The sequence below is a fragment of the Myodes glareolus genome, chromosome 8, assembly GCF_982192425.1.
Source record: "Myodes glareolus chromosome 8, mMyoGla1.1, whole genome shotgun sequence".
Lineage (NCBI taxonomy): Eukaryota > Metazoa > Chordata > Mammalia > Rodentia > Cricetidae > Myodes > Myodes glareolus.
The window spans coordinates 41,970,892-41,996,945 of record NC_142033.1 but is presented as its reverse complement, the minus strand read 5'-3'; the positions used below and the strand labels follow the sequence as shown (position 1 = coordinate 41,996,945).

Sequence of the window (26,054 nt, the reverse complement as noted above, 5' to 3'; positions counted from 1 at the left end):
TTCCTTCCACGTGAAAATAACACTTTTTCTCTGGGGAGGCTGAGGCAGCCCACATGGATAACAGGCTGGGTCAAACTTGGATACACAACAAAGTCCTGTCTGTAATCCTGGCACTCAGAGGCTGAGGCAGGAAAAGCTCCAGAAGTTCCAAGCCAGTCTGGACTATAGAATGAGAACCTGTCTCAGGATAGTTTTTAATTTAAGTTTATTGAGCATTTACTATGTGTCGATCTCTAGCTGAAGTCGCTTAGGTGTGGTAACTTTACCCTCATAATAATCCACAAATAATCATCCTTTTTAAGCTTCTTGGGTTGTTTGTTTTATTTGACTTTCTTGTTGATTTTGTTTTTTTTTAAAGATTTATTTATTTATTATGCATACAACATTCTCCCTCCATGTATGCCCATACCCCAGAGGAGGGCGCCAGATCTCACTACAGATGGTTGTGAGCCACCATGTGGTTGCTGGGAATTGAACTCAGGACCTCTGGAAGAACAGTCAATGCTCCTAACCGCTGAGCCATCTCTCCAGCCCCCTTTCTTGTTGATTTTGATCCAGGGTCTCACTATGTAGCTCTGGCTAGCCTGGAACTCACTATGGAGTCTACCAGCCTCTCTCTGCCTCTCTCAAGGGCTGAGATGTTCACCACCACACCCAATGTATGCTACTTCTGTGTAGCAGGAAACTGTCGTGCGCAACTGAGTTCCAGGTCAGCCAGGGCTATGTAGTGAGACCTTTGTCTAACAAATAAACAAATAAATAAATAAATATTAAATTAGACCACTTCCTGGACCTGGTGATGTAGGCCTGAGGCAGGGGAATTGTCACAAGTTACAGGTCAGCTTGTACTGCATATCAAGTTCGTAGGCAACATAGTAAGCCCCTGCTTTAAAATAAGAGTCAAAGGAGGACTAGAGACACAGGCCCGTGGTGAAGCATTTACTTAGCATGCACATATCCTGGGTTCGAGTCCTAGTATTGCCGAAAGAAATTCAATTCATATACTCCAACAAATCCTCACACTCAAATTATCTCCCACACTCAATGCTACGTAGCCCCGGCGACCTCAAATTCCTTTTGTAGCCAAGAATGACCTAGAACTTCTGATTCTCTTGCCACCAGCTCCTAGGGGCACCAATCCTAAAGCACCTACGAGGCTTGGTTTGCGGTTCTTTGAGATGGAGTCTTACTTTGTAGCCAAAATGGCTTTGAATTATGTAGCTAGGCAGGCCTTAATAGACTCACAACTATCTTCCTGCTCCAGCCTTCCAACTTCCGGAGTTACAGGAGTGAACCAGCGTGTTCAGCTAAGTTGTTTGTTTGTTTGTTTGTTTGTTTTTGAGACAGGGATTCTTTGTGTAGCCCTGGCTGTCCTGGAACTAACTCTGTACACCAGTCTGGCCTCGAACTCACAGAGATCCACCTGCCTCTGCCTCCCTAGTGCTGGGATTAAAGGCATTCATCACCACTGCCCAGTTCAACAAGTTTTCTTAAAACAGATGACATTTACTAAGATTATTCTTGGGTGTGCATGGTTTTGGTTGACGTGTGGTAGCCCGCTTTTAATTATTTATTTCTGGCCATTGACTTGCATGTAAAATTGCTTTTCCTAAAATGGGAGATGATAAAATTACCACTCTAAGACTCTAAGAATAGAAAAGTAGATCCCTTATTCAATAAAGTTCACAACATTCAGAAACGATCTATGTGAAAGGCTGCACAGACAAAGCCACTCTTCGGCATTGTTCCCATAGGTTTATTTAACACATTCAAATTAGCGCCAGAGATGCATCCCCGTCTATCTCCCGTTTTGCTCATCCCAAGAAGACGACACGTGTTGCTGACTGCACGGAGGCCACCTCCCTCAAACTGCGTGGCTCTCATGACCCATCCTGAGTCTCCTAGTCCAGGCTAATCATTGACAGGGCTTTACAATCCCAGGCTTTTGCTGGAGAACTGATAAAGGCAGTCCAGCAGTTAGTGGCAAATGAAGGTAGGCTGTGCAGCAGGGTCTCCAGGGAATGAATGGATTTTCTGCAGCTCTGATGAAAGAAACACACGCTCTAGGAAAACAATGTCCAACAGGGCACTGCAAAGATCTGTCGTGCTGACAGCGTTTGTTCTGCTGCGAGCCGTTACCGGGTTCTCTGGAGACGGGCGAGCACTATGGGATAAAAAACATTATGTGAGTCCGGTCAATGCAAGTCAGCTGTTTCTCTATGACACTTTCCCTAAAAACTTTTTCTGGGGTGTCGGGACTGGAGCATTTCAAGTGGAAGGGAGTCGGCAGACAGACGGGAGAGGACCCTCGATCTGGGATCGTTTCATCCGCACACACCTGAGAGATGTCAACATCACAGCCAAATCCGCCGACAGTTACGTTTTTCTGGAAAAAGACTTGCTGGCTCTGGAATTTTTAGGAGTTTCTTTTTATCATTTCTCAATCTCCTGGCCACGGTTGTTCCCCAATGGAACAGTAGCAGCCGTGAATGCAAAAGGTCTCCAGTACTACAATGCACTTCTGGACTCGCTGATACTCAGGAATATGGAGCCGATCGTTACCTTATACCATTGGGATTTGCCTTTGACACTACAGGAGGAATACGGGGGCTGGAAAAACGCAACTCTGATAGACCTCTTCAATGATTATGCCACATACTGCTTCCAGACCTTCGGGGACCGTGTCAAATACTGGATTACAATTCACAACCCTTACCTCGTTGCTTGGCATGGGTTTGGCACAGGTATGCACGCGCCAGGAGAGAAGGGAAATTTAACAGCTGTCTACACTGTGGGACACAACCTGATCAAGGTACTGTACAGCCGGCTTCTCACAAGAGTTTCGGAGCACAGGCGTGGGGGTTCAAAGAAACACTCTGTGTAAGGGGTAGCCTAGTAAAAATTGGCACCACTGATTTTATGTTAACTCACAAATTCTGTCCTCGATTTTTATGTTTAAAGTAAGATATGTTTCATCTTCCAAAGCTGGTATTAGTATGTTAGCTTAGTTGGCTTCTTTCACAGTGGCAACTGAAGGCCGTTTTTAAAACTCTATAGTCGTGTGGTTAAAGTTATAGTATATAGTATAGTTATAGTAATGGGAGTCTAGCTTTACTCTGTGGGAAAGCAGCAGCTTACAGATTTAGAGGTTGGGCTTCTTTTCCGACAGCACATCCTGATTCCAGAGCAATGTTAATGCACAATCATTCTCAGTACGGATTTGTGGCCCCTGTTCTTAGCGGGAGTTAGCAACAGCTAAAAGGGAACTGACAATAGCTCACCTGCACATGTTAAATGTGGAAAATAAAATGAATAGCAACCCGTGTTTAGCATTACGTGTGCCATGTAGCAAAAGAGGTGGGCCAACATGTGTTGGGAGCGAAATGAAAGCAATAATATAAAAATTGGAAATATTAGGCCCTGCTAAGGTATTTAAAACCATGTGTTTGAGAAGTCAGAATTTATTCTGGAAAATGTTCTGTGTATTAAAGCAATAATGAAAACACAGGAAAAATAATAGCTTCTACTGGGTACCATCGGTTATGGGAAGCACTTTTTGTGTGCCACGTTTGACCCCCATAACAACCATGAAACAGGCCCTCATTTTCACTGTTCCCATCTTAAGGAAACCTGAATCTCAATGAGATTAAATATCTTAGCCATGGTTCAAAATAAAATTCAGCAGCTATAAACCTGAGCTGTATAACAACATAATTAGATGCTCTTTAAGTCTTTTTTATTAAAGAGTAACCTAGGGACTTCAGAGAGGCACAGCCTCATGGGAGGTCACCATCTGAAATCAGATATAACTTCTTGGATAAATAGTTCACTTGAGAAAAATAAGCTACTCGAAATACTTGTTATAGTTTTAAAATGAAAAAAGTTATCAATAACATTTTATAATGTGCTAAAGGAAATCATTTAACTCCTAAGGAATCAAAATTTCAAATATACAAATAGAAAAAATGTCCAAGCACATAAAACGTACCCATTTAACCCTCTTTTCTTTGGGTTTTCTGAATTTGCATAAATATATATCTTACATATTTAGTCCGATAGTTTCAGTCACATCTTCCCTTGGCATGAAACAGGTTGCATTACGTTTTCACGGTCATTTGTTGCATCCGAGGTAACTTTTAAAAAGCTGTATTTGCATGGTTTCTCTTTTCCTCTATTTCATCAACTAGACTTTTTTTTTAAGTTTCTGTTACATTTGTACATGACTGTGTGAGCGTGTGTGTGTGCGCACATGTGGTGTGAGAATGTGTGCTCCCACCAATCCCTGTGCACGTGCCACGGTACACTTGTGGAGGTCAGAGGACAACTTGTCGGAGTTGGTTCTCTCCTCCCACCACGTGGGTCCTGGGGAGCAAACTCAGATTATCAGGCTTGACTCCAAGTGCCTTGACCACTGAGCCATCTCAGAGGGCTTCATTTTTAAGTAATCATGTTTTCCCAAGTCACTTCTCTGATGTGCTTATGATTTCTAAACCACTAGCCTAAATAAATGATCTAAGGAGTCCCTTGCAATCAGCCAGACAGTGAAATGCGCCGCCTAACCCGGTGACCTATTGCACAGAGAGAAGTCTCGTAAGGCTTTGGTAGCCTGAAGTGAACTCATTCCCCACATCTCCTCGCAGCCTTTTCTTTAACATAAAAGAGATAATTTTGATATTTTGTGCTGCAAGATATTTTCTCTTCTTGCTTCTCCTTGTGGCCCAGGAGAAGCATTCTTTAGAGTTAGCTTTTAGTTCAAAACTATTTACTAAATTAAAGCTAATTTAAAACTCAAGGGTTAGGTGACCCTAGGATACTTTATTCTCCACTTCTCAGAGGTTTTGAAAAAACATACAACAACTGTTAGAGTCACTTTAGCTCTAGAATGATCTCCCAAAGTTTAACTCAATTTGAAATGTCCTAGTTTAGAGGCAACCTGAACTGTCCAGTTCACTGCAGACTAACGAGGAATTTGGGTTTCTGTTTGCTTGTTTTTGTTTTTAAGATGAAGCTTCACACAGCCCAGACTAGCCTGGAATTTGCTATATTTATTATAGAACTGATGATGACTTTGAAATTCTTACCCTTCTGCCCCCAGCTCCCGTGCTGTGGATAGAGGTGTGGGCCACCATTCCTGATTGGTGTAGCTTTGGAGATCAAACCTAGGGCTTCATGCATGTTAGGCAAGCTCCCATCTGAGCCACATCCCTAGCCATGACCTGACTTAGACTCTGTGTTATTGAAGCTACTTTATGATTCCTTAAAGTAAGTCTATACCTCTGGTGTAAATTTCCCATAATCCCACCTGCCAATGGTTGTTCTGTTCTGAATTTTTAATAGTGTTTAAAGCAGAATAAGGGTGAGACTTGTCTTATCCATTTTTAAGCATCTAATTAACTCTTGTATGTAATTTTCACAACGGCCTTACAAAGGTAGTTATTATCATGCCCATTTGACAGAATAAGATTGGAAATATGTATCAGGTTGCTTCCCTGCATAAAATATTTCAGTGGGGGTTGGAGAAATGGCTCAGCGGTTAAGAGCACTGACTGCTCTTCCAGAGGACCCGGGTTCAATTCCCAGCACCCACATGGCAGCTCACAACTGTCTGAAAATCCAGTTCCAGGGGACCTGACACCTTCACACCAATGCATATAAAATAAAAAGATAAATAAATCATAAAATTAAAAAAAATATTTCAATGGTTTTCCAAAACTTTGAGGCTAAGGTCTTCATTTGTCACCCCGACCTTCAAATCATAACGCCTGCCTTCACGTCAGCTTACATCTGGCCGCTCCCTCATCCAGCTGTCAAGCCACTCTCTGGGGGCACACACAGCCCATCACGATGTGTTGTTGGCAGTGGCCAGGCTTCCCTTGCTAGTCCTCTGCACCCAGCCCTCCTAGCATGTTCCAGCCAGACAAACTGCCTTTCAGAGCCCTGTTTTTCCCATCCAATGTTGTGGAAAAATTGTTTTAGACTGTTACCCCCTTAGAGGTAACTGTCCCTTCTGTCCTTCTGTGGGCTCACAGCAGCCATATCGTCTGAGTCTTTTTTGTTTGTTTGTTTTTGTTTTTTGTAGACCAGGCTGGTCTCGAACTCACAGAGATCCGCCTGTCCCTACCTCCCAAGTGCTAAGACGTGCCACCATGCCCGGCTCCTTACCGCCCCCCCCCATACATTGGTGTTTTGCCTCCTGTGTGTCTGTGTTACAGACAGTTGTGAGCCGCTATGTGTGGCAGGGGGTGAGAAGAACTGAACCCCGGTTCTCCGGAAGAGCAGCCAGTGCTCTTAACCACCGAGCCAAGCCGTCTCTCTAGCCCCCATTCTTTCCTTCCTCTTCATTTAGACAGAGTTCCTACAGAGACTTTCTTTGATGCTGCTGCTGTTTTTGTTCACTTGCTTCCTTGGTTTTGTGTTCTTATGTCATGTCTATTTGGTTTGGGAAGGAGCGTGGGCGGACTGAGGCACAGGGGTGGAGGTCGGAGGATGACCTTGGGGAGTCATTCTGTCTCTCTCTCTCTCTCTCTCTCTCTCTCTCTCTCTCTCCCCCCCCCCCCCACCACGTGGATCTTAGGGATGGAACTTGGGTTCTTGGGCTTGGTGGGAAGTGCTTTTCCCTGCTGAGCCCTCTCACCTTCTCGGCTCGCTTGCTCTTGGGTTTTATGTTTCTAACATCTAACGCAGAGCATTTGGCACACGTTAGGGTGCAGATGTCCAGTGAGTGATACTTTGGGGTTCTAACTTAATCTTTGTAATCCAGGAGCCATGTATCAAGGATGTAATCAAGTTCATTCTTCCTGCTCCCTTGTGCTGTCACTTATTCTGGACATATTGCAGATATGAGTCTGGCGGTGTATTAGTCAGGATGTGCTCGCTGTAAGTGACAAACCAAATCCAAGTCGGCATTAAGCAAAAAGAAGCAATTTCCGGGCTGACTAAGCAGGGGTAATGGACTCGGCAGCTAGGACACCTTCAGAGGGCCCTTTCCTCCCTCCCTCGGGTTCGTTCCTTCTGATAGGTGGATGCTGTTTTCTCCTTCATAGAAGAAAGATTTTAGCTGGGTTTGATGGTATGTGCCTTCAATCCTAACACTCGGGAAACCCATCTTTGTGAGTTTGAGGTTACCCTGGTCTATGCAGAGTTCCAGGCCAGGTAAGGCAACAGCAAAAACACTGTCACAAAATTCAATACATTTTGAAAAGAGAAAAGAAGGAGATCTCTTATATTCAGTTTTTTTGTTTTGGTTTTTGGTGTGTTTTTTATGGGTTTTTTTTTTTTGGTTTGTTTGCTTTTGTTTGGTTGGTTTTTGGTTTTTTGAGACAGGGTTTCTCTGTTTATCTTTGGTACCTGTCCTGGAACTAGCTCTTGTAGACCAGGCTGGCTCGAACTCACAGAGATCTGCCTGCCTCTGCCTCCCAACAGTCAAATGGGTGAGGCAACACATGCCCAATGTACCAATCCAAGCACTCAGCGGGTGGAGGCAGGAAGATTTCATGTTTCAGGCCAGCCTAGGTTACGTAGTAAAAACCTGTCTCGCTCGGTGTGGTGGCACACGCCTTTAATCCCAGCACTTGGGAGGCAGAGGCTGATGGAGCTCTGTGAGTTCGAGGCCAGCCTGGTCTACAAGAGTGAATTCCAGGACAGCCAAAGATACACAGAGAAACCCTGTCTCAAAAGAAAGAAAGAAACAAACAAGAATCTGTCTCAAAATAAATAAATAAATAAATAAACAAACAAACAGGACTAGCAAGATGACTCAGTGGGTGAAGTCACCCGCTGCCAAGCCTGGTGACCTGGTAGGAGAAGAGAAACTCCCATGAGGTCTGTGCCATGCACCCCCTCAACAGACACACATGTACACACATGCCTACAAAATAAATATGATATAGTTTTCAAAGTAAATAAATAAAGTTGCATAGATAGTTGACCTACTTAGGTGGTACCCTTCTTTCTTTGATCATCAAAGCTAAATGAGTTCATATTAGTTAGTCAAGACAATAATGGCGTTAATTTTTCATTCTATTTTTAAATTCATAAATATGAATAATAATCTAAGCTTGTAAATTTGCCCCTGAAAGTGGGGCATCTGAGAGCCCTGCGTAAATAGTCTCAGAGTTGGGGTGTGCATTTGACAATGAAGCAGTCAGCCATTCCATTTATTAGTTCACAAAGCACTGCTGGCGTCCATATTAGCTGTGATCATTCTGCCGCTTTGAAATGTTATCTTTCATAGACATATGCTGTTGACATAGTGAGAGGGTTTCTCGACCCCAGAGCTATTGACATTTGGGGCTGGGCAACTTTCTGTTGCGATGGATTAGCCTGCATATTCTACGATGTTCATCAACAGCCATGGATCTCCCCACCCCTTCTAATTCCTCAGCCTGAACCAGCCCTGCTTCAGGCTTGTGACAGCCCAAGTGTCCCTAGACCATTGCCAAATGTCCCACAGCAGTCAAGTGTCCTTCCCTTTCCTCCACTTCTCAAAAACCAGTGACTTCTATCTATACTGGACAAGTGTTCAGAAGAAACAGGGCTCGGTCGAAGGCTGTAAGGACGGCTGTGATCTTACAACACAGCTTCCAGATTTTCATTGGCCCTCTAAAGTGCACGTCTAACTTCAAAGTTAACTAGGAAGACACAATACTTTAAGAAATGTTTTCAAGAGGGGGCTGGAGAGGTGGCTCAGTGATTGACAGCACATATTGCTCTTGCAAAGGATCTGAGCTCAGTTTCTAGCACCCATGACAGGTGATTCTCAATTGCCTGTAACTCCAGCTCTAGGAGAGCCAATGGCCTCTTCCAAACAGTGCACTTACACAAAGACACACATACACACAGACTTTAAAAAAAAAATCTTAAAAAATGTTTTTAAAAGCTGGTATAAACCAGATGATGGTGGCACGTGCCTTTCATCCCAGCACTTGGGAGGCAGAGGCAGGTGGATCTCTGAGTTTGAGGCCAGCCTGGTCTACAGAGAGAGTTCCAAGACAGTCAGGCTACACACAGAGAAACCCTGTCTCAAAAAAAAAAAAAAAAAGAAAGAAAGAAAGAAAGAAAGAAAAGAAAAGAAAAGAAAAAGAAAGAAAGGAAAAAGAAAAAAACTAAAAAAATACAAAAAGAAAATACCACTGAATATATAAATTTTACACAGCATTTTAGTGTTCATTTATTTCTGTAACCAAACATGTTATGTCATTTTAAAATATGCCACAAAAATGCTTCCTCTTACCCAAGTAAAATAATTTAAATGATGCGCATTGTTTATTAGTTAGGAAATGCCAGTGTTTGCATTTGCATTATTGATCACCCGCCCTGTGCTGGGGATCAAATGCAGGACTTAATGCGTGAACTATACTCCTAGTCCTTTCATCCACACTTAAATTATTGATAATTTAGTCCATGAATATTTTGTTTTTAAATTTACTTTTCTTTCTTTTTTGTTTTTGTTTTGTTTGTTTATGTTTTAGAGGCAGCGCTTCTCTGTATAGCTTTGGAGTCTGTCCTAGAACTTGCTCTGTAGACCAGGCTGGCCTTTGTGAGTTCAAAACCAGTCACATCTGCTTAGCAAGACTCAGGACAACTGAGGCTACACAGAGAGATCTTGTCTCAAAAAAAAAAAAAAAAGAAAGAAAGAAAGAAAAAGAAAAAGAAAAAAATTGTATTCTGTGTGTGTACTGGGCATGGGGCTGCTCACGTGCGGTGACTCAAGTGTAAACGTCAGAGGTCCTACTAGGAGAACGAGTTTTCTCCTGCTCTGTGGTTCTCTAGATCCAACTCATACCACGAGGCTTCACAACAAGCCCTTTTCCCCACTGAGTCAGCTCACTGACCCTGAATTTATTGTAAACGAACTTCAGTCCTCAGTAACATGGCTTTCTATCAAACACAACCTATATCAACACTTTTTTGTAAGCCACACACAAATGCTGACATGCTTTCTGACATTCCTTAGGGATTTAAGGGATTGCTTCACACCGTGAAAGAGGCGTCAGGACACGAGATGTTGGGAAACTCCACTCTAGGTCAAACCCTCACCGGCTGGTTCCTGAGTTTGGGATAAGTCTATTTTTTCGCCTTATTTTCCACCTCTTTGAGGACTTTGTCCAACCATTTCTTTGCATCATTAGTTGGAGAAGCTCACATAACGCTGGGTGTATGTTAGGTATATGTCAAAGAAATAAATATATCTTTTTAAAATCATTTTCTTTTTCAAATTTTTAAAATTTTTATTACATTTGTTTATTTTTATTTTGTTTTAGGGTTGAGATGGGGGTTTTGTTTGTTTTGTTTTTTGTTTTTTAGTGGGTTTTTTGTGGGGTTTTTTTGTTTGTTTGTTTGTTTGTTTGACTTTTCAAGACAGGGTTTCACTATAGTTTTAGAGCCTGTACTGGATCTAGCTCTTGTAGACCAGACTCACAGAGATCCACTTGCCTCTGCCTTCCGAGTGCTGGGATTAAAGGCGTGCGCCACCACTGCCCAGGTGAGACAAGGTTTTATCATGTGGCCTTGGCTATCTGGAACTCACTTTGTAGACCAGAGCAGCCTTGAAATCACAGAGGCTGCCTGCCTCTGCATCCCCAGTGTTTGAGTTAAAGGCGAGCACCACCATGCCTAGCTGTCAACTTTTCATTTGTATGTGTGGTGGGATATGCCTGTAATCTGGACACTTAGGAACTAGAGACAGGAGGATCAAGAGTTCAAGATTAATAGCTGCGTAGTTAGCCTGAACTCCATGAGACCCTGTCTCAAAAAGTCAAATAAATAAAGTTTTTAAAGGCAAACAAATAAAGTAAGGCACAACTCCTCCCGCAGAGGGGCTGGAGAGGTTGCTGTGTGGCTCAGAGCACTCATTGCTCTGCAGAGGGCTGAGTGCGGAAGCTACAGCTCCCTGTGACTCCAGCTGGACCCCACGCCTTCTTCTGGCCTCCCCACACACACATATGGCATGCTCACACACAAGCAGACACATACTCATAAGCACAAACAAAATAAACCTTAACATTTTTAAGTGAACAAGGCTCTGGGTTTGATTCTCAGCATCCCTCCCCTCCCCCCAAAAAAGCTTTTAAAAATAACCTGAGTTGTAAGAGCCAAGTGGTGTGTCAGTGAGCGTCCATCACACTCTTCTACTTTGTTTTGTTTTGTTCTTTGTTTCTCAAGACAGGATTGCTCTGTTTAGCTGTGGAGCCTGCCCTGGAACTTGCTCTGTAGACCAGGCTGGCCTCAAACTCACAGAGATCCGCCTGCCTCTGCCTCCCGAGTGCTGGGATTAAAGGCCTGCGCCACCACTGCCCAGCCATGCTCTTCTATTTTTGTGATCATGATTTTCACAAGCAAAAATAAAAATAAAACAAGACAGCAAATATTGAAAAATCCTGGCTAACCCTGAAAACGTGAGCTCGGCCCCCTACTTTCAACAGAATGGAAAGAGAGAGCCAACACCTACAAGCTGTCTTCTGCGTGCACTGCGACAAATGGTATCCCCACACGCAATAAATCTCAAAGATGTAGTCAAAACTTAAAAAATAAAAGGAAAAAGAATAGAAAATAGCTGGGGTGGTTGTAATCTCAGCATTTGGAAAGCTGAGGAGGTTCCAGAGTTGGAAGCCAGCCAGATGTGTTAAGATCTTGTCTCAAAATGCAAGAGGACAGAAACTGTTTTTATATAGCTTGTTTTTAAGGTGTTGTTGGAATTCTTAAGCAAAAATTGGTGTTAGAACCACAAAAACAACTTTGAGAAATGAATCCCATGTTTTACCCATCTTTCTTTGCCCACATACTGCCCTAGCTTCTGTCTGGAATATCAGAAAACTGCAGGTTTCTAAGATGCGCTGATGTACATTAAAAATCATCTCTAAGTCTTCCAGCCAGCCTCCCACCAACAGTATGTTGAAAACTACAACTAGTGTCCCAGTGAAGGGCAGGGGAGGCTTTCGGGTGTCCCCCTCATCACTTTGTGCCTGATTCCTTTGAGGCAGGGTCTCTCCCTGAAGCCACAAGCCCAGCGATCCTTGTCTCGGCACCCACAGCACTGTGCTTGTGTGGACCACACCCAGGTTGTCTTCTCCTTCACGCTGGGACTAAACTCAGCCCACCTGGTTGTGCAGTGAGTGTGTTCTTAACTCCTGAGCATTCTTGGCAACTTCAACGTGAGGCTTTTTGAGGTCTTATACATATAGAGGTAAATCTTCAAAGATTGGAAGAAATAAATTTTGGGGGGGGGGACTTTCAAAAGCTTCTTTGGGAAAGTTGTAAGATATTATTAATACAGCCAAAATTAAATGTTTCTGCAATTGGAGCTAAAAGACTAATACGTTTTTAGCTACCGTGGCTAACATGTCTTATTTATCTATCTATTTATTTATTTATTTAATTTTATGTGCTTGGGTGTTTTACCTACATGTGCTTACAAGCCAAAAGAGGGCGTCAGAGTCCCTGGAACTGGAGGTACAGTCATGAGCCAGCATGCGAGTGCTGGAAATCAATCTGTGGCTAAGAGTCTTCTTCTCTCTGGTCATAACATATTTCATTTTAGAGACAGGGTCTCTCTCTGTATTCCCTGCTGTCCTAGACGTCTCTATGTAGACCAGGCTGGCCTCAGATTCACAGAGATCCTCCTGTCTCTGCCTCCTGTGTGCTGGGGTTAAAGATTAGCCCTGGGGCTGGAGAGATGGCTCAGAGGCTAAGAGCGATCCGATCGGTGTTTTCCCTAGAGATCCTGAGTTCAGTTCCCAGCAATCACATGGCAGCTCACAACCATCTCTAATAAGATCTGTTGCCCTCTTCTGGTGTGCAGGCAAACCTGCAGGCAGAACGCTGTATACATAATAAATAATAATAAACCTTTAAAAAAAGATTAGCCCTAACATAATTTTAAAATAGTATTTTTCACTTGTCTTTATAATGTTAATTGTATTTGCTCAAAATTTAAGTGTCCCATTGAGGGTATATTAGACCCTTACCAATATTATTTAGACTTTAAGCAAATTACTTAATACAGTTATAATTAGTTAATATAATTCATCTAATTATCTAATGCCATAGGTCTTACATTATAAACACACACACACACACACACACACACACACACATTTTTTATTCCTTTGGAGACAAACTCTTGCTGTGTAGCTCTGGGAGGCCTGAAACCCAAAGTGATCCTCCTGCCTCTGCCTCCAGAGTACTGAGATTAAAGGCATGCACCACCACCATCCCCAAATGCATTTTATTTATTTTTATTAAAATGTAGGAAATGCTAACCTGACAGATTTTTTTGTTTTGCTTTTGTTTTGTTTTGTTTTGAGACAGGGTTTCTCTGTATAGCTTTGGGGCCTGTACTGGAACTCTCTTTGTAGAGCGTCCTGGCCTCAAACTCACGGAGATTCTCCTGTTCCTGGCTCCTATTCCTGAGTGCTGGGATTAAAGGAGTGCATCACCACCCCCAGAATGACAGATTTAAAATAGTAATCTTGAGCTATCAAGATGGTTTAGTGGCCAAAAACACTTGCCCTCAAGACTGACAACCTGAGTTCAATCCCCAGATCACAGGAAGGAGACAACAGGGACTGAAAGCTGCCCTCGGACCTCCTGCTTGGACTGTGACTTGTGGGCTTCCCCACCCTCAAATCAGACCTCCAGAAAAGGAAGAGAGGGAGAGGAGGGGAGGGAAGGATGAACGGAGGGACAGAGGGACAGAGGGAGGAAGGAAAGAAAGAGAAAAAAGAATGATTAGGGCTGGAGAGATGGCTCAGTGGTTAAGAGCATTGCCTGCTCTTCCAAAGGTCCTGAGTTCAATTCCCAGCAACCACATGGTGGCTCACAACCATCTGTAATGAGGTCTGGTGCCCTCTTTTGGCCTGCAAACATACACACAGAAAGAATATTGTATACATAATAAATAAATAAACATTTAAAAAAAAAAAAAAAAAGAATGATTAGCGTTCTTCCCCCTCCACCATGTGGTTTCCAGGGGTTGAACTCAGCTAGGCAGACTGGCTACAAGCAACTTTACAAGTTTACCCATCCCGTCCCCAGCCTTTTTTATCTTCTTTTGTTGCATTTATTGTTTGACCCAGGGTCTCTCTATGAAGGTGAGGCTGGCTTCCAACCCCCAATCCTCCTGCCTCTGCCTCCTGAGTGCTGGAATTTTGTGTTTGTGTTTCCATGCCTGGCTTCATTATTCTTTGAGATACTTTGAATCAAATTTAAATAAGTGAGGGAACAGCTTGGGGACAATTGCCAAAGATGGTTTCTACAACCATAACACCCTGCGGTTTCTACAACCATAGCACCCTGCCAAAGATGGTTTCTACAACCATAACACCCTGCTATTTCTAAGAGTCACAGACTCAAAGGGTAAAAATGGCACTCTGAAACCTTCAAGAGAATAATATTTACTTTTTCTAACTACTAAGTAGAAAAAGTTAAACTTCAGTGAATGATTAACAAGAGTTTCGATAAATGAAATTATAAATGATCATAGAATACCTTTGCAGTCTGGTCTAAACAGCTTTGAACACGCTCATACATGGAGAACACACCAGCCAGAGTAAAAACTACTAACAAGCCCTACAAGTGGGAACGGATGGTTTGAAAACATGGCTGGAGGAGAACGGCACTGTGTACTAGATCATTACGATGAAATGTTGGAGAAAAAAAACCTTCCACATTAGGGTAAGTGTGGTACACGCTTTGATACCAGCACTAGAGGGGCAGAGGCAGGAAGATCTCTGTGAGTTAGAGGCCTGCGTGATCTACAAATCGAGTTCCAGGTCAGCCATAGTGATACCCTGTCTCAAAACAAACAAGAACAATTTAAAAAAAAAAAAAAAAAAGTCCGTAGACACACGTGGGCTGGAGAGGTGACTGGGGGCAAGAACGCCTGCTGTGCAAGCATTAGATCCTGGGCTTGCATTCCAGCGCGAGGTGAAAAGCCAGGCGTGGCTGGGCTGGTGCCTGTAACCTCAGCACCATTGGGGGTGAAGCCTGGAAAATTACTGGGATGTCCCGGCCACCAGCCTACCTTCCGGTTCAGCAAGAGACTCCGTCCCATAAAGCAGAGAGTGACAGAGTAAAACACTCCGTGTCGTCCTCGGGCTTCTGTGTGGGTACCTGCACAGAGCACCAGCGCATGCGCGCATACACCGCAGGCACCTATGTGTATACTCACAAGCATACAGACACAATAGTAATAAAAATAGCAACGTAAGATTTCATTCAAACCACAGTAATACAGTGCTAGGAATGCTGGACATAGCCTAGAACCTTCTAATGTGTCAGTCATGAATGAATCACAGAATTACCTAGAGTGGTCCTTGAGTGATCTGATGGTGTCCTTTGAAAATGGTTTGGGAGAACCCAGAAGTGGGAGAAAGCCAGGATCTTTTAATGGTGGGTTTTTTGTTTTTGGTTTTTGTTTTGTTTTGTTTTGTTTGGATTTTTGAGACAGGGTTTCTCTGTAGTTTTTGGTGCCTGTCCTGGAACTAGCTCTTGTAGACCAGGCTGGCCTCGAACTCACAGAGATCCGCCTGCCTCTGCCTCCCGAGTGCTGGGATTAAAGGCGTGGGCCACCACCACCCGGCCAATGGTGGGTTTTTTAATAGCAAGGTGGTACATTGCCAGATATGTGGGGTGCACTTGTACTCCTGGCACTTGGGAGGCAGAGGCAGAAGCCAAGCTGGTCTACATAACGAATTCCAGGCCAACCAAGGCTACATATGCTGGTACCTCCTGCTTCCTCTCCTAACCAGAGATTATAGCAAGAGTTTACATTGTCCAAACTTTCATGTTAAGCCATCATAGCTTCCTCCTCTTGCCTTACTTTAAATATCATATGCTATAATTGGGTACAAAACACACCCCATGTACAATAAATTCCAGAATATTTACCTTCCATTACATTTTTTTCTTTGGGGATATTTAGAAGTTTGGAAATTCTGCAAGAATAATTATATAAAACACCCCAATTCCCTGACAGAAACCGTTTCCAATTATTCTCTGGTGTTTTAGAGCTCTTATTTATTAATTTTTAAAAATAGGGACTTGCCGAATGGTGGTGGTACACATCTTTTAATCCCAGCACTCGGGAGGCAGGGACAGGCAGATCTCTGTGAGTTCGAGGCCAGCCTGGCCTACATAGGGAATTTCAGGACAGTCTGGACTACATAGTGAGAGCCTGTCTCAAAGAAAAACACTTATATAAACTTGCTTTTCCTGACGTATGTATAACTTTACGGAAAAACAAAACAGAAGGCAGTCCTGTGGGTTCCTCGTGTGTCTGGGTCCTGAGGAGGCGCCCAGCTGGTAAAGCAGGGTGAAGGCTCAGTCTAAGCTCTGATTCACGGATGATTCTTCTTGCCATGTCCCTTAGAGGTGCTCTCAATGTGCCACCCCTCACGTTTGTGCCATATCCATATGCACCCCTTGCATTTTCACAGCCTCAGAGACAAAAGCACATTTCAAAGTCACGGAACTAACTTTGCACGATACCCTGGTAATGACAGTGAGTTAGAAACTGAAGGACTTCTATCTGGTTCTAGCCTTAGCACTGAGACTTGGGTAAGTCGTTTATCTTTTCTTCTTTCAGCTTTCATCCACAATAGAAAAAATATTTAGACTAGGTATGGATCCATACCCCTTTAATACAAGCACTCGAGAGGCAGAAGCAGGAAGATCTCTGTGAGTTCTAGGCCACCCTGGTCTACATATCGAGTTCCAAGCCAGCCAAAGCTATATAATGAAATCTTCTCTCACAGAACCAAACAAAAGTTTAATTTAAAAAAATATTCCCTAGATATCAGGCGACAGCCAAGAGTTGAAGAAGCAATATTCGGTGAGTGAGACAGGGTTCTTAACCTCTCCACCCCTTGGTTTCCTGCCCCCCTAAAATGGGGAAATGGTGCCTGCTCCATTAAGACTTGAGTAAGAGAGCAGGGACAGGAAGATGGCTCAATGGTTAAAGCATTTGATTGACAGATGGTTCAGTACTTAAAGCACAGGATAAATGGCTCAGTGGTTAAAGCACGGGATTGATGGCTCAGTGGTTAAAGCATTGATTGACAGATGGTTCAATAGTTAAAGCACTGGATAAATGGCTCAGTGGTTAAAGCATGGGATTGATGGCTCAGTGGTTAAAGCACAGGATAGATGGCTCAGTGGTTAAAGCACAGGATAGATGGCTCAATGGTTAAAGCACGGGATTGATGGCTCAGTGGTTAAAGCACAGGATAGATGGCTCAGTGGTTAAAGCATGGGATTGATGGCTCAGTGGTTAAAGCACAGGATAGATGGCTCAGTGGTTAAAGTATAGAATTGATGGTTCGGTGGTTAAAGCTCGGGATTGATGTCTCAGTGGTTAAAGCATTTGATTGACAGATGATTCAATGGTTAAAGCACTGGATAGATGGCTCAGTGGTTAAAGCACTTCCTACAGAAGCATAAGAATCTCTAAAACTCAAGTAAAAACAGACACAAGGGAGTGTTGGAGCAAGCTGCCTGCAAAACTGGCATATCAGTGACTGCTGAGACCTTGCCTACACACACACACACACACACAGAGAGAGAGAGAGAGAGAGAGAGAGAGAGAACAAACAAATGAGAAGCCCCAGTAAAGCACCAGAAACATTTGGTGCTAGGATGTGTTCTTGCTGTTTATATTATTATATTTCCCCTGTCCTTAACATCACCACTGTTTTATCTGACAATGAAAGTCAGTCACCTCTAGGAACGTGCACTGTTCCTTGTACGAGGGTGGTGCTGTCCTAAACACGTCTCTGACCTCTGCATCTGACATTGGTGATGGCATAAAGGCCACCATCTTCTGGGAAAGACAGTTAACGTGGGGGTGCCCTGAGGCCCTGAGGGACTCATGTGGCCTCTGCCACCCCGAAGGAAAATGTCCAGTGCAGGCATTTACTGAAAGAGGCGCAGGGATTTTCCCATCGGTGTTACATGCCATGCTAGGCGCTTGGACAACCACATGGATTTCCAATCTGGGGTGGGAGGATTTCCGGCAGTCCTCTAGGAGCTTTCTAGAGAGTTCTGAATTCCAGAAACATGCAAAGCTGGAAAAGTGGTACTGTCTTTCCAGGATGATGAGATAGCCAAGTATAGCCATAGCAGCACATCCCTGCGATTGCAGCGTTCAGGAGGATAGAGAGTCATTTGCAGCTTGTTCTTTCAGAGTTGGGGACTTCCTTTCTTGTGTTGAGACAGGGTCTCTCATTCTGCACAACCTAACCTGGAACTCAATACATGGTCAAGGTTGACTTGAGTTTCTGATCCTCCTGACTCCTGAGTGCTGTTGGGTTTATAGATGTGCCACCACACCAGTGGATGCCTGCTGAAGATGGAAGAGAAGGTTTCCAGCATTCTAGGCAAGCCTTCCACCAACTTCGGGACATCTACAGCCCTCTGTCTGCTCTGCCACAGTCCTGCGGGACATCTACAGCCCTCTGTCTGCTCTGCCACAGTCCTGGTGTGTGTGTGGGGGGGGGGGGGAGTTTCAGCTCACTCTAACAAGGGAAGCCACTAAGGACTCTGAGAGAGAAATGATTTGGCAATCTCAAAAACCTCAGCAACAGCAGAGCCAGAAGCAGAACCCAGATTTCTTGAGTCCGAAACCAGGGTCATTTCCCCAACACGAGGATGTAAGTGGAGGACATGATCGTATCATGCCCAAGGATAATTTCCCTGCAAACAAAGCTGTGCAAGTCTGGCAGCAGACGATCAGAGAACACGCATACCAGTGGCAAAATCGGGGAAGTGATTTGGAAATATTTGAAGCAGTTCTAAGAAATAGGCTTTCCAGGGCTGGTGAGATGGCTCAGTGAGTAAAGGCATCTGCCGCCAAGCCTGATGACCTGAGTTCAATCCCCAGGGCCCACTTGGTGGAAGTTGTCTTCTGATCCGTGTGATTGTGCACGCACACACTTAGGCACCTGTGCACACAAACAAGCACCCACACACAAATAAATAAATGTCACTTGCCTGTCTGGTGCCAGAAAAAGGCATCAGATCCCCTAGAACTGTTGTTATACATGGCTGAGAACTACCACATTGCACTGGCAATTGAGTCCTTTGGAAAAGTAGCCAGTGCTCATAACCTCTGAGCCATCTCTCTAGTTCCAATGAACATAATTTTTATACTAAAAATGGTCAGCTGCTCATTGGTGGCTCACACCTTTAATCCCAGCACTTGGGAGGCAGAGGCAGGCAGATCTCTGTGAGTCGGAAGCCAGTTTGGTCTACAGAGTGAGTTCCTGGACAGCCAGGGCGTCACAGAGAAACCCAAACAAACAAAAAAGTCAATCTGTTCCTGTTACTGACAGGAAAGAATTCAAATAAATTAAAAACTGCATTCCCAAAGTCAGTTACTTACAACAGGTATAAAAGAAAAACAAGCTGATGTCTATCAAAAGACAGAGCTGATCAAGTAATCTTGTTCCTCAAATCCGGAACTTTCACAGTGTTGAGATAATTATCGAGACCACAACACGGAAAATGTTTAAACTGAAGTTAGCTGGGAAATACCTTCTAAAGTGGCATTAAAATATCTTCTGAATGTTTTCACAAAAACATGAAAACATTCTGTTATGTTATGGAGACATTTATTTTTCTGTTTGCTTCTTAGTTTCTTGAGCTAGAGTCTCTCTACATAGTCAGGCCAGGCCTCAAATTTATATTCATCCTCCTGACTCAGGCCTCCAGAGTGCTGAGATTATAGGTGTGTGCCCCCACACGTAGTGACTGTGATATTTTAAAGTAAAATTTAAGTTTTAAGTTTGTTCTCTACTCAATAGTTTTCACAATCAATAAATTTACAAACCACATGAAGGTATTTCAACCAATATGTGACTGAAATCTGGCAGATTTGGAAAATGGACTTTCTATTTTTTCTTTTTAAAACAATTATTGTTATTATTATTATTGTTATTATTATTATTATTATTATTATTATTATTATTGAGATAGGGTTTCACTATGTAGGCCTGGCTCACCTGGAACTCTCTACACAGACCAGGCTGACCTTGAACTCACAAATATACTTCTGTCTCTGCCTCCCAAACTCTGGGCTTAAAGGCATGCACAATCTTGTCTGTCCCTGGAAACTTGAATATCTTTTGTTTCTTATTCAGTTTCAGGCCTGTAAACAAAATATCTTGATCATCCCCATCCATTCTCCAACTCCTCCCTTCCACTCCCCCCGCCAGGCACTCCCAACAGGTGGAATAACTTTTCAAAGGACCAGGGGTTCCCTAAGGCCCTCAAACGATGGCCAGGTTCATCATCTACCTTAAGTCATCCTTCCCACCGGTGTCCCTCGATGGCATTCTGACCCTTAACTCATCTCTGTTTTATTATCTTACTTGCTTCCTACACACCCATTGAATTTATCAACCTGGACTTCTGAAGAAATCAAAAAGATCAGCCTGGTGGACATGGGAGGGACCTGAATATGGATGAGATTTTGGGACCCCTACGGTCTCTCAAGGGTATTGGGTCCCAAGAGCTGGCTCTAACACAAAGGCAGTTAGGTTCCCCAGCTACTGAGTCTAAAGAACAAAGGTTGACACGCTCTTCAATCATTCCAAAGGTAGATGGCCTTGGACAAGATAGAAGGTAACCTTGGAAAACCACAGGAGGTTGAGCAAGGGTCCTGGCTGCAGGCCTTTTTGTCTCGTCCAACAGATCCTGAGTACCATCCTTCTGAACATCTGCAAGATTCAGGTCATATGGACCATCTCAGGGCAAAACGCTTCCCTGGTATTTGACAAACAGAGTCAAGTCATACCGTCAGAACTGCTCGGAGAGCCTCCCCCATTTTGTCTAGTGAGCCCTGTCTTTGCCTTCAGTCAGAGCAAAGATAACCTGAGATACCTTGATAGCTTAGGCAAACAGCAGCAACCGAGCAAGACACAGGGGGAAGCACGAAGGTCACCTTGGGCTATGACAACTCGTGTACCAGAAATCCAGGTTGCAAACACGTGGCAAAAGTGCAAACTATTGCCTTCTAAGCTGTCCTGGGTTCTATTTTAATTCTGATATAACCAAGATTTCATCACAATTTAAGGCGTCTTTCCTATAATCACCTAGTTAATAGAGGGTCATTTTTAAAGATACTCGCTTCCCTGTCCTTCCCTGCTAGGCTGGTTAATTTCTGTTTGTTTCTCTTTAAACCATTTTTTTTTACTTATTGGGGGAGAGGTGTGTGTATGTGAGGGGTGTGAATGCTACAACACACATCATAAGATCAGAAAACACCTTTCGGGAGTTGGTTCTCCCCTTCATTCATGCAGCCCAGGCAAACCTTGAACTGCTGATTCTCCTGCCTCTACCTCCCAAGTGCTGGGATTGCAGGTGACCACCCCCACCACTTGACTCTGGCTAATTCCTGTTCGGAGCATGTTCATGCCTTGATCTTGATTGTGCCCCGTTCTCCCAGTAGTGTTGTGAGGTGATGGTCCTGTGAGTGAGGCAGCTTACTAACGGCCCAGCTCTCACACTGTGCACTGTTCTCTTTAGTGTCCACATCTGGTGTGCACAACTCAGAAGGGAATTGGCGATTGTTGTGTGTTCTAAGTATGAAAGTACGGAACTGTCGAAAGACTAAGTGACCACAATCAGGGTAGGACGTCCCCTCTGGAGACTACCATTCACAGCCGTAAAGAAAGCAGTCCTCAGAACTTTCCACAGAGATTCTAGCCTCCGAATCGCTCAAGAAGGTGGGACTTCGGACCATTCTTTGACAGTTTCAGTATTCTAATAAAGAATATTTTGATATTCTTTCCCACCTCCCAACTCCTCCCAGGTCCCTCCCCCACCCAACATCATTTGTATTCTTTCTCTCTCTTAAAAAACAAAAGCTAAAGAGAAATTCACTATAAAAACAAAATAAATTGTTTTGGCCAACTTCTAAGCATGGGGCTTGCATGAAAGTATGGTTGGTATAACCAGTGTGACTTCAAAAAAGAAAACGGCTTTTCCTCCTCCCAGCCTCTGTTATTTACAAATAGCTGCATGACTGGGGTGGGACTTCGGTCCCTGCTCCTCCTCCATCATGAGACTTTGGTCGGGCTTCATCTTGTGCTGGTCACAGTCTCTGTGAGTTTGTGGTAACCAGCACAGACCCACAACTGGATGAGGTAGAAAGTGACAGACTTTGGTGTGCTTAGCGCGCGCGCACACACACACACACACACACACACAAACACACACACACACACACACTCACACCCTCAAGGCTCCCGAATCTATGCAGAAGATGGGCCAGGAAAGTTGGAATAGTCAGAGATGGTAGACAATTGTAAGGAAATAGCATTTTCCAGACACAAAAGGCAGATACACGTAAGAACTTCAGAGACTGCGGCCGAGACCTTTTAAAGCAGACTGCCTTGGTCTTCACTGGCTCCTTGAAGAAACTACAACCTCAGCCTGCAAGCAAGAGAGGAGGTTAGAGTTTAAGACCTTATCTAAGACAAAAACATTCATAAAGATCCTTGTGCTATGAATTTGAGACCAGCATGGTCTACATAGTGAGTTCTGGGACAGCCAAAGCTACATAGTGAGACTCTGTCTCAAAAATAAATAAATAAATAAATAAAAACTATTAAATTAAGCTCTGGAGTTGCATACGGCAGTTCACAGCTATAAATAACCCCAGTACTACGGAGGTTGAAATATGAGAATCGTGGTTTGGAGGCTAGCCTGAGGTACATTGTGCATCCTAGTCTCAGAAGAAAGGAAATCAGGATGAGCTGAACATTTAAGTGCTAAATTATTCCAGGATCTTACAATGAAAATTCAGAGAGAGGACTGGAGAGATGGCTTAAAGGTTAAGAGCACTGGCTGCTCTTCCAGAGGTCCTGAGATCAATTCCCCGCAACTACAAGGTGGCTCACAACCATCTGTAATGAGATCTGGGGCCCTCTTCTGATGTGCAGGCACAACGCTGTATACATAACAAATAAATAACACCTTTTAAAAATGGGGGAAAAAAAGAAAGAAAGAAGACAGAGAGGAAGGGGGCGGGATGGTGAGTAAGGACCCATTGCTGAGGTGATGTCTCAAAATGACTGCCTCTAGAAAGTTCTCCAGAAAATAGTTTCAATTAGCTTTTTGTTGTTGTTGTTGTTGTTTTGTTTTTAGAGACAGGATTTCTCTCTGGCTTTGGAGCCTGTCCCGGAACTAGCTCTTATAGACCAGGCTGGCCTCGAAGTCACAGAAATCCACCTGCCTCTGCCTCTTGCGTGCTGGGATTAAAGGCGAGCTCCACCACTGTCCGGCGGTTCTAAGGTTATTTACAGTGCTAATTCAATCCTCGCACCATCCGTTCGTGAACTCTATTGTTACTCATTTACAGACTATGCAGCCAGCCCTGTCCTGGACTTCTACAGCAGGACCAAATGGAGGGCTGAGGAGATATCTCAGTTAGCAAGCTGCTTGCCACACAAGCACGAGTACCTGAATTTAAGTTCCAGAGCTCATGGGAAAAGCTGGGTGTTGGGGCCGTCCAACCGGCTCAGCGGGTAAATAAGCTTGCGGCCAAGCCTAATGGTTTGAATTTGTTCTCCAAGACCCGCACCATGGAAGGAGAAAACCAGCTCTCCAAGGTTGTCCTCTCTGACCTGGGCACGTTTGCCTTGGCATGTGCACGAAAACACAGGCACACATGTTAACAACTGTTCAGGATTTGCTAACCGTGTCACAGCCCCCGTGAAACCCGACGATGTTTTCTTTCCCACCAGGCTCACTCGAAGGCGTGGCATAACTACGACAAAAACTTCCGCCCCCATCAGAAGGGCTGGCTGTCCATTACCTTGGGGTCCCACTGGGTGGAACCAAACCGAACGGAAAACATGGAGGACGTATTCAACTGCCAGCACTCCATGACTTCCGTGCTGGGGTGGTTCGCCAACCCCATCCACGCGGACGGCGACTACCCCGAGTACATGAGGACGATGGTCGGCATGCCCAAGCTCTCTGAGGCAGAGAAGGAGGAGGTGAGGGGCACGGCTGACTTCTTTGCCTTTTCTTTCGGGCCTAACAATTTCAGGCCCTCGAACATGGTGAACGCAGTGAAAATGGGACAAAACGTGTCACTCAACTTAAGACAGGTGCTGAACTGGATTAAGCTAGAATATGACAACCCTCGAATCTTGATTTCGGAGAATGGCTGGTTCACAGATAGTTATATAAAGACGGAGGACACCACGGCCATCTACATGATGAAGAATTTCCTCAACCAAGTTCTTCAAGGTTGGTTGCACTTTGGCTCAGTTTGTAATAAATTTATGTGTATATATGTTTGCTTGTGTGAGTGTATATCACATGTGCACACGTGCTTCTGGAGGCCAGACGAGGGAGTCAGATGGCATGGAGTTGTAGAACAAAATGCAGGTCCTCAGGAAGAGCTGCGAGCTGAGCTATTCTCCCCGACCCCAGTTCAGGGGTTTTATTTAAGGTTACCATGGATATGTCATTACTGATGTTGGTTTTTCTATTGTTCAATACTGACCAAAATTTGTTTGTGACAGGGTTTCTGTGTGTAACAGTCCTGGCTGTTATAGAACTAGCTCTTGTAGACCAGGCTGGCCTCAAACTCACAGAGATTCACCTGCCTCTGCCTCCCGAGTGCTGGGATTAAAGGCGTGCGCCACCACTGCCCAGCCTAAACTATTTCTTTTTTTGTTTCATTCTGTATAAAGGACATGTGGAGATATGTTAACAGTTTTCTATCAAGAGTAACTTATTGAAATTATGACTCTTTTTGTTTGTTTGTTTGTCTTTATTTTTCAAGACAGGGTTTCTCTGTGTAGCCCTAGATATTCTGGAACTCACTCTGTAGGCGAGGCTGGCCTCAGACTCACAGATCTGCTGCCTCTGCTTCCCAAGTGCTGGGATTAAAAGTATACGACATCACCGTAGGTAGTGAAATCAGGTCCTTTTATCTTGACATGATTTAACAATGAAAGTTCTACAAACAAGGCTGAGCTTTTCCTACTTTCTTGGAGATTTCTTCCTACCTAAACATCACCTCGTTCCCTACTCAGGCAGCGATACCTACAGGCCAATGGGAAAGATGAGGCCAAAGACAGCTCGGGCTGTGTTCCCATCAGAGCCGGGCTCCATTCCACCTGAATATAATTCCTGGGGCTCTTTCTCTAGCTGGACAGCGCTTTTTAGAAGTTCTAAGTATTGGAGAGAGGGAGATGGATAAGTGGGTAAAGTACTTGCTATGCAAGCAAGAGGGACCTTAATTTGACCCCCGGCAGCCACATAGACAGCTGGGTGCAGGACTGGTGAGATGGCTCAGCCAGTAAAGGCAATTGCCCCACCATGTCAGATCCCCGAGTTCAATCCTGGGACTCACCTGGTAGAAAGAGAAGTGACTGTCTTCACACGTGCATACATCGATCCACACACATTCACTACACACACACACACACACATCTTCCACCACAATACATAAAGTATAACTTAAACAAATACTAATGTGGAGAGAAATCCCACAGGAAAAGAGGTTTCAGGAAGGGTTTCCAGAAAGTGCAAGTCTGGCTCAGTGGTTAAGAGCATTGACTGCTCTTCCAGAGGTCCTGAGTTCAATTCCCAACAACCACATGTAGTTTACAACCATCTGTAGTGGAATCTGCTGCCCTCTTCTGACACAAAGGAGTACTTGCGATAGAGTACTCATATACATAAAGTAAATAGATCTTTAAAGAGAGGGAGAATTTTAACAGATATTTAAAGGGGTGGGGTGGCGCATGCCTTTAGTCCCAGCACTCAGGAGGCAGAGGCAAGTGGACCTCTGTGAGTTTGAGGCCAGCCCTGGTCTACAAAGCTAGTTCCAGGATAGCCAGGACTGTTACACAGAGAAACCCTGCCTAAATAAATAAATAAATAGAAAAAGGGGAAAAAAGAAGAAAAGCAAATCCCTCTCCTGGTCTCATTGCAAAAAGGGATAGCATGGAACACAGCCACACCACCCAGCCCTGGGTCATATGAACATGGTGACCTTCACAGGACACTACCTACAGGCTTCTGGGTCAAGTGCC

At 44.1% G+C, this 26,054-nt stretch overlaps 1 protein-coding gene and 1 long non-coding RNA gene across 2 annotated transcripts in view; one reads left to right on the top strand and one right to left on the bottom strand.

The window, feature by feature from the left end:
* Positions 1-1,740: 1,740 nt before the first annotated feature.
* LOC146893841 (uncharacterized) lies at positions 1,741-23,909 on the bottom strand. Its single transcript, XR_015002706.2, has 2 exons — positions 23,816-23,909; positions 1,741-2,164 (listed from the first exon to the last, which is right to left on the bottom strand). It is a non-coding gene; the product is annotated as an uncharacterized LOC146893841 (long non-coding RNA).
* Positions 1,988-26,054, top strand: part of Klb (klotho beta) — a 35,341-nt gene continuing 11,274 nt past the window's right edge. The window contains exons 1-2 of the mRNA XM_048415120.3: positions 1,988-2,812; positions 23,745-24,255. Coding sequence (XP_048271077.3) covers positions 1,988-2,812; positions 23,745-24,255 — 1,336 coding nt within the window. The remainder of the gene's footprint in view (positions 2,813-23,744; positions 24,256-26,054) is intronic.